General features: G+C 40.8%; 1 protein-coding gene across 1 annotated transcript in view; it reads right to left on the bottom strand.

Annotated features, from left to right (window-relative positions):
* Positions 1-289: 289 nt before the first annotated feature.
* Positions 290-15,506, bottom strand: part of CPLX1 (complexin 1) — a 111,419-nt gene continuing 96,202 nt past the window's right edge. The window contains exon 4 of the mRNA XM_048290977.1: positions 290-5,037. Within this exon, the coding sequence (XP_048146934.1) occupies positions 4,840-5,037 (198 nt within the window). The 3' untranslated portion in view covers positions 290-4,839. The remainder of the gene's footprint in view (positions 5,038-15,506) is intronic.

Genomic DNA, 15,506 nt, shown 5'->3' with positions numbered 1-15,506 from the left:
TATTCTCACTAAACCATAGCTAAATGTCTGCGTTTCTTTCAAAGGAGTGTTGTTCTGCTCTTCCTAAGGAAAATTAATTCCTAGTAGCAAACTTATTTAAAATTTGCTAATCACCTGCACACATTAAACCTCATCAGTGTTTTTGATAAATGAAAAAATGAGCATATTTATTCAAATAACATCCATGTTGCTCCTCAATTCTGTTACCATTCTATTTGTATATGAGCAACCATACTTTGATTTCCAAGTGTAGCCTGGAAGGAATTTCATAGGAAAGCATTGCAAACAATTTATGAAATCACTGGGGTTTTTTATTGGCTGTGATTCCATTTTAAAAGAACATCATACCATTTACCCACATCATGCAGGAAAAAATACCAGGAAAACAACAAATTAAGATCACATTCACAATGTCTCTACTTTTAATCATCCTCAAGTACTGCATGCATCTGAAAGAAAGCTGGGGAGCATTTCTACTAGAAAATGCATGGCTAAGTTAAATTTTGCTCTGTGTGTGTGAAAGAGAGAAAACAGGCAATTTTTTTAATGACAGTACTGAAACATTTTACTAACTCAGTGCATGAGGAAACAGTTATCTTGATAACATATATTCAGAACAAATACAGACAACTTTCAGATACATAAGACATTACATTTAGATCACAACAGTTAATTTCTAACAATGCTTGTTCTAGCACAAAAAGCTTGGCAAAAAGATGTATTCAGCAGCACTGGTATGGTGTTTCTTGATGAAGGAGAGAGGTTGGGAGGGATCTAGCCAACGTATGATACTAGAAACATAGAGGAACTCCAAAGTGATTAAGCACATGATCTTATATTTTGTTTTATTAATTTTAAACACAAGAGTAGCATTGATATTGCAGTCTGATTTCATATGGCTTTCTCTACATATAAATGTGAGTTCACAAGGTCAATGGCAAACTTAATCATTTACCCTCCAAATGTGAAGGCCCTTTGACTATTTTTTTACTAACCCAGTAAGGTCTTGGAGCTGTGAGGGAAAATGACTGCAGTGTCTAGCCAACAACCTTTCTGTGTAAATAAAAACCAGTTATAAAACTAAAATACCTCATTTACCTGAGATTGAACAGACCAGTGATGCAAATAAAACAATGTCATGAAAGACAAAAAGATATTCAGAATCCAAACAATGAACCATGCTTCTCTTTGGTCTCTTAAGTGCTTCATCACCTGCTTGAGTGCCAAGGGGGAGTGTGTGAGACAATGCTTTTAACTTCCATACGTGAGTCAAAGGTGTCTGTGTCCCTTGTTACCAGTTCTGAGTCGGAAGGGAAATAGACAGGCAGAAGAGATGGGAGAGTGCCTTGCTCTTGAGTCTGTTCAGCATGGCTTAGGCACTTTGGGACCATGTAATGACTTGAGGAGTGCCAAAAGTTATGTGAGGCAAAACCAGGCAAAACCTATCCAGTACCTGTGGTAGATTTTCTCACATGTTTCTTATGGCAAGAAAAGGAAAATGGGATTAACTCTCTGTTGTCAGTGGAGGAAGGGCTGCTGCAGGTGTGGCGAGTTGAGACACAGAAGTGATGAGATGGTTGAGCTGGGAAGCTCCCACAACAAAAAAGACTTAAGTAAACATTATTTAATAAAACACCCTCCCTTACCTCCTGCTTTGTGACCCTGGAATGAGGCCTACCAGACTCAGCATGGAGATCCTATAGCCTTCTTCAGGGGTTCAGTCCAGATGTTCACACAGATCAGGAGCTCAGCTCACAAGGGCAGTATTTTTAGTGCTCTGAGCCCAGGGATAGCAGTACCTCCTTAAGAAATTTCAGTACAGGCTACACAGGATCCTGACTTAGACCACTCATTCAGTGTCACAGCTGCTGAGGCACAGTTATCAAGAACAGTACCAGTCTTCCTTTCTCTCTCTCTCTCTTCTTCCTTTCTTCTCCAATTTCCTCACCTTCCACAGAGGAGTGCACAGACCTGCACATCAAGCTACCAGAGAGACTGTGAAAACAATCAGTATTAACATTCTGCAAGGAGGATGCTAGGCAGAAAATTCTGATCTTATATCAGGAACAGTATTTGGTTGGATGAGGAAGGGAGTCAGTGATGGGAGTTAGGGAAAGGTCAGCAAACAAGTAGTAGAGAAAAACCAAAGTAAAGTGGAATAAGATTATCTTCTCGTTTGTTTATTTGTTTGTTTGCAGAGCTCTGCAGCACAAGTCCAGGAGAATATACGAATGGACACATTCCTTTTAGCACAGGCACACTTCTGCTGGTCCTGCTTATGTACTAGAGGATGCATGGCGCAGAGATTAATCAGGGCATTTCAAAGGTATTGACATCTTTATGTCAGTGATCTAGGTTAGGAGATCCAGCTACCAGTAAGTGGCTGAAGAGCCAGGCTCTGCCTTTTAGCTTTTGGGGATGTTGGATACTCTGTGGCAGAGCATCAAAACGAGCGCTCCTTTTGTCTCAGAGTTTTCAATTCTGTGAGATTTACTTAAATAGGCTCAAATTACTAGTTGCTGAATTTGCATGAGCTGAGTAGGACATTCTGCCTAGAAATGGTAAATTGTTCAACACTACCATGCTATACCCAAGCACAGATTCATAGAGTGTTCTGGATCATTAAAAGTCTTAGGAGGGAGACATTCATCTTGCTTTAAATGAAAGTTATGGGGGAAAAAAGTTCCCCTGACATTATCCAAATGAGTAAAACCTGCCTTCTCTTTCCTCTGGGTAGCCCTTGGCAGCTTGTACTAGAACCAACAAGTCTTGTTCATAGATCCAGCCTGAAACAAGTTGTATCCTTATCAACTTTTTCTGACTTGTATATCAGTCAAACCTCTTCAGCCTCCACGTTGGATTCAATAGAAAGGTGTGTTTGAAATTACTTGAGCCTGAATAAAAATTGTGCAAGGAGAGCATGCTATATTTATTCTCTTTCAAAATACTTTTTCCCTATTAAAACAGATGCTACTGGAAGGTACAGAGCTCTCATGCTCAATTCCTTAACCATGGTACAGATTTCTGTTTACCTGAAAAGGTGTAAATGTCTTCTAAAGTATCTTATTTAGGAAAATACTGAAATGTTTGCCTAAACTCACTTACACTGAACCAGTGCAAAGAAGGTCCATTGAAATAAAATGCTTAATTTAGGTACCTAGTGAAATATCTGAGATTATCCTCCTTTTCTTTGCCAGCAGAAAGAGTGTATTTGCTTTCAAATCTCATCCATGTACTTAGGATATTTTTGTTTCTCTCAGGACAGGGACAAGCAATGCTAGTTCTGCCAGACAAATCCTAATTTTCCTGACAATACGGTGAGACTGAGATGGCATGATGGTCTCACAGCATCAACTACAGAGACCTAGCCAGATGCAAAATATCAGGATTAGTTCTTCAGATGACAAGCCAGATAACTGATCATGAGGACTTGTGTTCAAAATAGGTATATATATATATTGAATCTATGTATGTATTAGCAAGTCAACATCTCCCATAGAATTTGGATTTTCTTACGCAGTTTTGTGATATCTCCAATGTTTCATTGAGGAGACCTCTGTACCTGTGTCTGCAAAAGGCCACAAAGATAATGGTGAGAAAAACATTTTCTCCCACCCTGCTAGCATCAAGGGATACCACACACTGCTGTAATATTAATTAGCTCCTGCACAGCACTGGAGAAGCATCCTCACTTCATGCCTTTGTTGTAGGTAGAGACTGAAACCTTCATTTTACAGGTGTAGAAGCTCAGTGGGGCAGAAAACAAGTGACCTCCCCAAGGCAATGCAGTAATTTAGCACAATAAACATCATAGATATTTATGGATCTGCCATGACTCACATTCAGGCCACCACACACTCCCACACACTGCAGGAAAGGGTGGGCAGGACACAGCTACTACAATATGCTGGAACCCAAACGTCCAACCCACAAGCACTGCTGGGAATGGGATGGTTGAATACGGCAGAAAGATTGGTTAAAAAGAGCAGCAAATACACTTGTCATTGGCTTCAGAGGGGTTGGGGAGGTCCTCTACCAGAGCACTATGCACTCTCCTATGGTTTCAGCTCTCTGTATGGCAAGTGCCTGACCAATTTGCTCATTCAAGGTAAATATATGGCTAATTCCCAAAGTAACATGACTCTTGCTTAGATTCTGAGGCATTTAACTTCTACAGTATCTGAGGGCAGATGACTCACTTCTTCCACAGTTCTGAGTGATGTCAGCTGTGTAAGTCATGCATGATTTACTTTCCAAACGATCTTTTATTTATGTCATGGATGGAATTAAAACAGAAAAGCTCTGCTTCCATGGGAGAACTGAGATATCCCTTCCAAGAGCAGATGTGCTCAACAAAAAATGGCTAATGTGATCCAATCAATAGGAATATTACAATAATGACTAATTATTATCAATAATAAAAATAATATAATTTTTAAAAATTAAAGAGGCCACTGTTCATACTTAGTGAACACTCCTTCTTGCATTGGATGGAAATGAGATTGTTCCTTTTCTATGCCTGATGTGCAGTTGCCTTATTTAACATACATAGTACTATGGCTTATAATAAAAGTTGTGTAGTCTGCAGCTTTTTAATCTTTACATCCATTCAGAGGCATCTACTGGACTATATACAAAATAAAGGAATGGATGAGTCTGGGGGTGGAGGAAAGGGAAAGAGGCAGTCAGAAGGGAATGGGAAGCGAAGGGACTCCTAGTGAGCAGTAGAGGGCAGAGGTGGGGAGGACTGCGGGATGAATGGCAAGATTGTAAATCCCCATTGGGCAAAAGAGAAATCCTTTGCAGTACTGTTTATGCCCATCTAACAGTCTGCAGCTATTACTTCTTGAACATGTCCTGCAGGGGGCCTGGTAAGTATTTGATGACTGTGTCTAGGATGCTCTCTTCTTCTTCCTCCTCCTCATCCCCACAGCCAGGAGGGATCGCCTTCTTTGGGCGTGTCAGACTCCCTTCAGCATTAGCTTCCAGTGCAGCCTGCGCCTCTGCTTCCTTTTCTTCCTTCTTCTTTATCCCATACTGCAGGGGAGAGATAACACATTGTCTGAATCATATGAGAAATAACACATCTGCTGAACAGGATGGCTGATGAAGCCAGACACTGCATGTGGTGCCTCATATTCTGCAGTAAGAACATTCCGTATTCTCATTTTGCTCTTTTACACAGACACCAAAAATATCCATCCTAACAACCCTCCACTAAGTATAGCCGAGTGGATGGACAGCCTTTACAAGACAAGATGCTCAGATCACTCAGAAACAAGCACAGGGGAGAAAATGGGACTATGCAGCTGTGGCTCTCTAGTAAAGAGAACATAAGTTCTGCGTTAGTAAAGTGTTAGGGTGGCATTCTACTGATGTTGATCCTCCTTGTCCCGGTTTGAGACTATCATACAGTCACCTCAGGACACTCCTCTTTTCTGTCTCAAGTCCATCATCCACAATGATATTGAGATTCCACCCGCAGCATTTTATAGTTAAGGTTTACAGATGTGGCAAAACTTCAGGGAAAAACTAGTCAGCAACGAAAGAAAGCAAACAGATCAGGACAGACAGGACAGCAGTGAAGACAACAATTTTATGTATTATCATGTGGGACATATACCATTCATCCATGTTGTCATTGTGTAAGTGGGACAGAAAGAGTTCTGTGAAAATAAATCTTCATGAGAAAATCAGCTGACTCATACTATTTGAAGAGAAACACTCTTAACCATGTGAGTAGAATGGGTATTTGAAATTTGCTACTTCCACTAAGAATTAGAGGCATGCCACTAACACACTACATGAGTAACCAGACTTTTATTTTATGATACTATATACAACAAGCTAGATTTAATAGAGGACTAAACATATGCATATGCTGCTCTTTCCGTAAGTGTTTGTACTGTTTCAGAGATTCATGTCATATACAACAACAACAAAATATCAATTCAAACCATCACATGCAAATCTAGAGCAACAAGTACACCTGCAAGCTACCCTCTGTATTATCAAATCATAGAATGGTTTGGGCTGGAAAGTACATTTCAAGGCCACCTAGTCAAAGAAATGAGTAGGAACATTTTCAGCTAGGTCAGGTTGCTCAGAGACCTGCTCTGTTTATTCAGACCAATACAAATTTCCCAGGATGTTTCCACTTTTTCTGATGATAAATGGAGGTTAAACTTTCTTGGTACTGTGATCATGGTGCAAACTCAGGAAGTGTAACTTTTCAGTGTCCAGCTGTGCTTCGAAGAGGCCAGCTGTACATTTCAAGGATGCTTGTGGTCCCCAGGCTCACAGCTCCCTGTCTGGCAGCAACATTCTTCTGTTTATCCTTTTTACCTTTTGAAAAGCCACCTTCATGGCTGCTAAATATCAGCTCCTCGGCCACCAGTCACCTCACAAGCACCTGCACAATTGCTTACAATTCATTTTGCATGAATATGCTTGAAAAGAACGTTGAAAAGAAAATTAAATATGATTTCAAAAACATCAGAGAATTATGTTGGTACCATGCTCTCAGTATTTTCAAGTATCAATAAAACCTTACTGCTGAATAGAGATGAATTCGATGCTATTTTCATTCTTTTTTCTTTTCATTTTTTTCCATGAAGATTAGTACAAATTGTTAACCAGTAAAACCAAAAGTGCACTGCCGCAACAGCCTCTGTGCCCAACAGAGGGCTGTTGGGTTTGACTTTTCCTCCTAAACATTTCTGAGCACAGGCACTATTTTTGATTCCTTTCTTCATCATCATTTATATTTAGGATGACAGCCTGCAAAGTTGAAAGCAGTGGCTTTGAAACACTCTAGTTCTCTAATAAATCAATTCTCTCATGCCAAAATGTTCATTAAGGACATTTGTCTTACGATTTTTATATCCACTGGGTGCTGGTCACACCTTGATTTCATGGGAAAGGTATTAAAAACAAATGATGTCTCCATTCACATGTGAGACAAAGAAAGAATTTGATCAACTTACGGTTACAGGGCTGTATGTCACAAAGGAGATTGAACACAGGACCAGCTACCACACAGATGGAATGACATGCAGTGCTAGACAGTGGTCAGTCTGTAGGGTTATATTAACCCCATTCTCCCTCTCAGGCCACAAGCAGATGTCCCTGACTCCCAGTGTAATTTAAGTGCAGATTGTGCCTTCCTTTGCCAGCTAGAGGAGAACAGTAGTGGAGACAACACAAATCAGAGTAACACATGGGTACCCTGCATGCTTTCAAATCCTTCATCACAAAACAATGTGTTGATCCTCTAGCTCAGGAACAAAATCAACGAGTTATCAGAACTCAGTATTATAATTTAAATTTGGTGGTATTTTGTAATGCTTTGCATTAATAAAAATCTAAGATGTGAAGATTCATAGGTTAATAAAATGGCATACTTTAGGTTTGAAATTGTTTCAGAGGAAATAAAATTATAGAAAGGAAAGTCTTAAACAAATTTTTCAAATAGTGTCTTCAAATGAAATCATTTGGGTGAAGTCAATAATTAATTTTTAAAAATATTACTAAAAACAATCTTTCTGGTGCTCTGGTTTTCCTGGGGATAGGAAATATTGCATTGCTTCAAAAAAATTTGAAGGATGAGAATAGTTTCATTTTTATTCAAGGTTCAACCCCACAAAATTTAATATCAGAAGCTGTATCATTACCTGCTCGGCCTTCAGTCACATATCCATGTCTTCTACTATATGCAGAATTACGGTCCTAACCCAGGAAGATTCTGAAACATTTTTAGTATATGTACCATCTGCCGCTCCTAGAGTTATTACTCTTCTGCCACCCGAGGATTGTTGTCACCGGGTCATGTTAGCGAAACATTGTCAGGCTGGAGTCCTCAGTCATCAAGTGGGAAGAGGAGGGAAAAAGTACCATGGCCCTTGGCTTAACCAACACTCACCAACTGCCTGTCAGGAAAAGACCAGACTAACATATTAACATACTAACATACAACATCAGCTTCCTCCCCATCTCTTTTCTTCCCTGTTCTTCCCTATTTTCACATGTCAAAGTAGGTTCATGAACTAGAAACATTCTGAGAATTTGATCTAACTCTAATGACAGTAAGAGTGTCAGGGAGTAGAGGACTGTTGAGCCAACAGGATCTGCAGTCTAAAATGTGAACCTACCGTAAATATAGTTACAATTTCTTAAGCCAACAGTTGCTACTAAAAATGAACATATTTACCTAGCAAATACCTAGGTCATGGAATGAATAAACAGTAATATAGTTAAGACACTTGCGGAAGTTAACTGTGTATCTTTGGGTCAGGTGTGGAACTGACTCTGCAGGAAGACAGCCACAATCAACGTGCAAGTGAGTGGTTTTCCTTGGATCAGATTTGGAACTGCCTACTTAGAAACAACAAGTGATTTACCTGAAGAAGCTAAAGAAATAAAGAAGGAGTTTTGTGGGGGATACAAAGACAACTCGAAGACTGTATGGTGGGACCAGAGAACTCAGGCAACAACTTTTCCTCTCAAGGTGCTCTGAGAGCTTGAAACTGGCCCTCAGTCCAAATATTACTGCATATGAAATAATACTGCATGAAATAATACTGCATATTACGTAACACTGAGCTTTAGTTTCTGGGAAAATGTTGGCATGTGAATTACGCTGGTTACATTTCTCTTCAGGAAATTTTTCTTCTCAGTGGTTTTGTGTAGCTGCAGGTAGTACAGAAACTATGTCTGAACAGCTGTGGCAGATACAGCCATCTTTGGAATTACTACTTTATTCACTAGCTAAGGTTTGAAAAGCTACTGAGAGATTTAAATGCTTATTCCTTATCTTGCTTCATATCAAAGTTATGGGAGCTATACTAACAGTTCTGTCTGTTAAATTTCATTCATATTCTGAACCTCAGTACAAAAAAAGAAAATAATTTTCAGCCAGACTTGAAAGTGTGTGGTTAGAAAACACACTGGGAGGGCAACAAGCACATAATTTTATCTCAGGAGTTAACTTGACCTGAACAAGTCTTTTTCTTAGAGACCTCAGCTATTGAAAACCTCTTACCTGTTCTGGAACTTAACTACCCTTTGCAATAAAATATTTCTCCTCATGTCTACCCTGATTCTTCATGAAATGTCTTCAAAAAAAATCTGGAAAACTGAAAATATGCATCTACTGCAAAAAGAATTATCTTCCATCTGTCCTTTTGGACTTTATTTATTAATTGTGCAAATTTCTTTTTTTCTCTTCCATTACCAAAGAGAACACCAGCCCAATTTAGATCTTTCCATCATTAATGCATGGAATTTTCTGCCAGGAATATATGTAGGACTGAAACAAATCGAGAGCAATATGCAGAGTTCAGCACTGACCTTTAGTTCCACCACTGTGAGAGTCTAGGGTACAGAAAAAGACTCCCCTTTTATTTGATTTATACAAACTTGAAGTCTTTTTACATGATTTCTTTTGTCTCTCTGTGTCAGGCTGTCAAACACAGGAGGGTACTGAAACCCAGAGCCCTGAATACTGTGTTCTCACCACTGTTTAAAGCACAGAACCTACTTTGATGTAGATCTGGCCCAACAATGTGTCCTAGCTTTTCTTTCACCTCAAATCTGCTGATTTCATTTTGTGTTAAATTTGGCTCTTTTTCCTTGTTTGTTTTTCTTGGTCTACTTGTCTTTCTAATCAGTTCACTTGTCCCAAGCTTGATAGAGAGGATTAGTCCTCAGAAAACTTGTGAGGAAGTCTTTTAACACATATGAAAGAGGGACACTCTCTTTGTCTCTCAATTTACCCATTTAAGTGCAAGGTCTGCCATGCTCTGTTAGAATTACACAGAGTGTTTCAGGCAACTCAGACACACTGACCCTAGATAATCTCTGAGCTTTGTGAGGAGAAATAAACAAAGAATCACAACTTTGCACCTGGGCAATCATGCAAATTTCAAGCTGTGGCAAGGAATGAAAGGTATGAGAGAGAATGCTGGGTGTCTCAGTCCATGCCATGCCAGTGGGGTGTGGGGGGGGTCTGCATGGGGGGGTCTGTGCGGAGTGAGTGTAGGTGTGGACATTTTCTTGTCTCTACATGCTGCTGCACAGCTCTGCTGGCCCTGTCAATGTGCTAGTGGAAGACAGCTGATTAATAATGGAAAAGAACAAGGCAAAATCTGGAAACTGCAGTCCTAAATTACATTGTTCAATTGCTTGTGAGCCAGACAGGAGCACAGCTCAGGAGAGAGGTGGCAGAGAGAAAGGAAGGAGGACAATTAAACTTCAGGAAGAGGACACTTGAGATGCAAAGGCAGGGCATCGTCTCTCCTGGAAAAGATGTTCCGAAACCATCTCCGTGGGGGCCCTCAGAGTTTTTCAGGCAGTTTTCCAGCAGCAGTTATTTGTAAACCTGGCTCATGTCCTTTGAATCCTTTACCTCATCCAAGGTTCCATCTCCCCATGAGTTCCCTGTGGCTACACATGACTTGATACTCTGTGCCATCACAGGCTTTCAGCTCTGTCAAAATCACAGTAATTCTTCATGCATGACCTGTCTTGTTTCAGGTCTTCCAGTATGCTCTTCAGTTTTATCCCCCTGTTTCTCTCAGGGGGCTCCCACAGCAAACCCAGAGGCCTACGGGCTTCCTCTTCCTCCACAAATACAGATCAGATGCAGCTGCAGATTTCAAAGGACTCATCTGATCTTCATCTGCCTCCCATCAGCATCTTCTGGTGACACTGGGTGAATCTAGCAGTCATTTCCTTCTCCCCCATGGCAATATTGATGGCTGAGAACCACACTCCTGGTTTCCATTCCAGTCAGCTGTGGAAATGCAAAGCATTCCTATGGGAATGCCAAATGCCCCAAGCAGGAGTAGTGCTACCCTAAACTAGGTATGGAATTTGCTTTTCTGCTGCTCCACAAGAGATGGAGTGCAAGATAAAGCACTGCTCTCTGGAGGAGATCAGATCTGTACTCAACAAGCCTTGTTTCTTCACTTTGATTGAAAACAACATCACATCTGTCCACTGTTTGCTGTTTAAGGGAAAAACAGAACTGTATCAGGTTCCTGGTTGCAGAATCCATCTCTGAATTTTCTGCCAACTCAGATCAAGGGGAATCTTTTCATTAGTTTCAGTGGAGACCGGCCCAGACAAACCTAGTTAAAAGAAAGGTGTCATAGGATTATAGAATGGCTTGGGATAGAAGAGACCTTAAAAATATCTCCAAATCATCCCAAACCCCCTATAGTCAGGGACACCTTCCACTAGATCACTATGCTTAGAGTCCCATCCAGTCATGGGAGAGAGGACAGGTGCTCCAGCCCTCTGATCATCTTTGTGACCCCCCTCTGGACTTGCTCCAACAGGTCCACATCCTTCTTATGTTGAGGGTCCCACAGTTGGACACAGTGCTCGAGGTGGGTCTCATGAAAGCACAATAGAAGGATAGAATCACTTCACTAGATCTGCTAGTGACGCTGCTTTTAATGCAGCCCAGGATAGGGTGATTTTCTGGACTGCAAGTGCATATTTCCAAGCCATGTCAAAGTTCTCATCCACCCTCAAGTCCTTCTCCTCAGGGCTGTTCTCATTCCATTCTCTGCCCAGTCTGTATTTGTGCTTGTGATTGCCCTGGCCCAGGCTCTTGCACTTGGCCTTTTTGACCTTCATGGGGTTTTCACAGCCCCTCCTCTCCAGCCTGTCCAGCTCCCTCTGGATGACATCCCTTCCCTCCTGCCTGTTGACTGCCCCACACAGCTTGGTGTCAGTGGCAAACTTGCTGAGGGTACCCTCAATCCCACTGTCCATGTCACTAACACAGATGCCCAACAGTGCCGGTTCAACACCGAACCCTGAGGACACGACTCATCTCTGGTGTCCACTTGGACACTGAGCCTTTAACCACATGTAGAATCCAAGGAGACAAGGGGCCTAATGTGTATGTCTCAAACACTGATAACCCAATAGCTATGGAGCCAACCATGGATTGTTGGTAATAACAGCCAAGAATTATTGGTAATAACATGCCATGGGAAAGAACAAGAAATGACTGGAGATGGGGGGCCATGTGGAGGTAAGAGCAGAGCTTTTCCAGGACAAACATCCTTGTTCTGGCTCCTGTAGATAAGCCCAGCCCAACACAAGCACAAGGATGACGTTAAGAAGTGGGCATGGACTGTAAGGGGGGATCAAGACCCCCCAAGACCCCTGACACTAGAACCAGTCCCTGGCGATTCTTCTCCCTTTTCCTTTTCCTTTTCCTTTCCGTTTCCTTCCTCTCTAATTCATCTCTTCCCTTCTCTCTTCCTTTTCATCTTAACCCTTTACCCAAAATCCACTGCTGTGTGCTTATATAGTAGGTCAGGGACTAACTAATACCAATATCCATGCCAAGCATGTTATTTACTAATAAAACTTCGTGAGTTTTTGTGGACCCTCTGACTTTTGTTGTTACTTTTGACCACAAGCATTTTTGAATCTTGCATGCTCCCTTCCCCTTAAGGATGGGATGTTATACCACAGCTCTGTGTCCATCCAACCAATTCCTTAACCACCAAGTGGTCCAGCCATCAGATCCATGTCTCTACAGTTCAGAGGATCTGCTCCATGATCTTGCTGAGCACCTTTGTTGGGATTCATGGCTCCCGAGTTTGGAGGTGGAGATCCTTATATATTGAACAGCTTTTTTGGGCTCCTATTTGCTCCAGGACTTTATCTCATGGTATTCTGCCAATCAGATCTCTGAGGACCCTAAAGTCTGCTCTCCTGATAGTCAGTTACAGAAGCCATCCACCACATCTCTGTGATGCCAATAAGATCCTGGCCCTGCAGGCATGCGCGCGTCTCTAACTCCCCTTGTTTTGTCCCCATGCTGGGTGTGTTTTCATAGAGGCAGATGGGAAACACATTTTGGCTTAATCTACTATGCCTACTGACTCTGCTGAAGCAAACTGGCCATTCTGCTCATTGCCCAAGTTGCTAGACTATGCTAAGTTTTCCCAGGAAAATGGCTCTTTTCCCGATTACTACATATAGGTGGTATGAACTACAAGTTGTGAACAAATTTGGAACAAAGAGTCAAAGACAAAAGAGTCTTTGGAAACAAAGACTCTGAGAAAGAACAGACGCAGGTATCACATAACGTGAATTTTTCAGAATACTCAGCAGAAATCATATTTTCATTTTCTCTCTGTTTGCAAATATGTTTATTTTCTTCCTCTTGTGTATGCAGCATCCATATTAAAACAATGCCTTTCTGCAATATGGTCAGCCTCAGTGAAAGGGAATGAGGTCTTGAAAGCTTCAGGAATGGAGATAATTAACTTAGTGCTGGCTAGCAAAGTCTTCCATCTTGTAATCAGAGAAGAAATCTCCAGAGTAAGCAGAGAATATCTGACTCATGAGGAAGAGCATAGGATCAGAGGCTCCAAAATACTGATTTTAGGTACCTGGAGGGTTGATTGAAATCAGTGCACTGACTAATGACCACAGGGCCCAAGATAAGTACAGTACATACTGTACTCCTAAGCCTGTTGGGTCCTGTGGAAAATCTCTCCCCCAGAATCCAACTTGCAGGTCCAGTTAAGAAAATCTGGGTCAATTCTGTTCTTCAAAGCAGTTAAACAGGATAAGAAAAAAGAAAAGTTACATATTTCACAGTAACAACTGCAGCTTAATTGCTCATAGGTCACAGCGAAAGTTTAGTTTTGCCTCATGATCACCAGGATGGGGTCAAGCTGCAGAAGGTTCCCGTAAGAACAGAGGTATTTTCCAGCGATGCAGAGCAGGTGTACTCCTAGGCAAAGCAGGTTATGATTTCGTGCGTTTCCAAAGTCTACATTTAATTCTCTACAAGGAAAACTTCCCAGAAGCCAATGGCAGGGTCCCGGAAATGGATAAATGCAGTTGCTTATATGAGTTTAGCAGAATTTATGTTACAGCTACGTATCTGATAGCATAAATAAATCCATAGGATATATCTTTATGTGTGCACTGTGTAAGATCAGAACATGGAGTACAAGCTGCTCATCCTTCTTCCTGCCTCCTGCATTTATTTCCTTTGCCAAATGAAAGCCTTTCTTTTAGTACAAGGCTGGTAAAATTATTTCCCCAGGATACTGAAGCAATTTAGATTAGACACAACTATCTCTTTTCCATAGCCTGTGTTTACCACATGTAACAGCTCATTTTTGTTTTGGGTCTTGTTTGGTTTAAGTTTTTTGGAATTGTTTTTATTTTTGCATTATTAAATCTTATTTTGAAAGCTCTAGTCCAGTCAGTGTGTTTTTACAAGAATGTAATACAAGTGCTCCAGAGGATAAGGAGTGGTTCACCATAGGATGAGGAGTAATATTTTTTCTTGTAGTGAATCACATGATGAAGATCCAGGTAACAGCCAAAAGAAATATAGTTTGTACTCTCCAGGGAAATACAGAACTCATTGTTTACTCATGAGGCTTAAAAATTTATTATTATCCTGCCTTGCTAGGTTTGTTCTTCGTGGGGTTCAGCATGCCATTGCCTTATTGATCACAACACTTTGGCAGATTGGAGTTTGAGGCCAGCTGAAAATTCAGAGGTTGAACCCTAAATGGCTGATTCATTTAAAGTTCAGCTTTCAGTAGGTAAACTGCATGAGCTCTCTGTGTCTTATCTCTGCAAATCTCTGGAAAGCCACGAAAGGCAAATTTTTTAAAAAACAGTTTCTGACTGTCAGTTTTGTTTCTAGCATATTGCTAGAACATTTCTCTGTGCACGTATCAGCTCTAGCTATTACAAAACTTTAGGCACTCCTTGGCATTTTGTTATACACTAAAAAGTGCTCATGAACACGTAGAACTGTGTTATCAGCAAAGAGCTTATCACAGCAGGGAAAGAAGGAACTTAGAAAGGATTCTGGAAGTAGCACCCTTGTACGTGATTCAAAGTATGCTCTAGGTAAATTTGTGTTTCCTAGTGTCGTTCAGCACAGAGGTACAGTTGCATTTCATTGTAGTCTTCTATTAGACAGTATGTTTGAGGGAAGTGAAAAAGATTAATTTCTATCTTAAAAAGTTCAACACATCATAAACATAGCTAAATTCACAAAAAAAAAAAAAAATTAAAAAAAAATAAAAATCAAGACTTAGAATAGACTCAACTAAGAGGCCCAGATACACAGGCAATACTCATATCACTGCTGCCAAGAATTCTGGGGACTAACCTGGGGGGAAAAGAGTCCCTTAGACCAACATTTAGGTATGCATCTGCAATTTTTCTCAGCTTTCTGTGTGACCATATGAGAGACAATTCTTCTCTTCTTGGTGAACATAGAATTTAAATAAGATTTACCCCTCTAAAGGGGCTGCAGTGAGTCTGCTCTGAAACACAGTCATTGCTGAAATTATGCCACATTGAAATATAAGAAGTTGCTTCTGTGCCATTTCCATACATTATACCGTCCTCAGTAACTCCCCTGAGTTGGTAGGATGAATTTGACAGACAGTAAACAGCCTCAAACTTTTCAATAAGATTTTTTTTTCAGTAACCTACAC

The sequence above is a fragment of the Corvus hawaiiensis genome, chromosome Z (assembly GCF_020740725.1).
Source record: "Corvus hawaiiensis isolate bCorHaw1 chromosome Z, bCorHaw1.pri.cur, whole genome shotgun sequence".
Taxonomy (NCBI): domain Eukaryota; kingdom Metazoa; phylum Chordata; class Aves; order Passeriformes; family Corvidae; genus Corvus; species Corvus hawaiiensis.
This window is presented reverse-complemented; position numbering and strand designations above follow the sequence as displayed.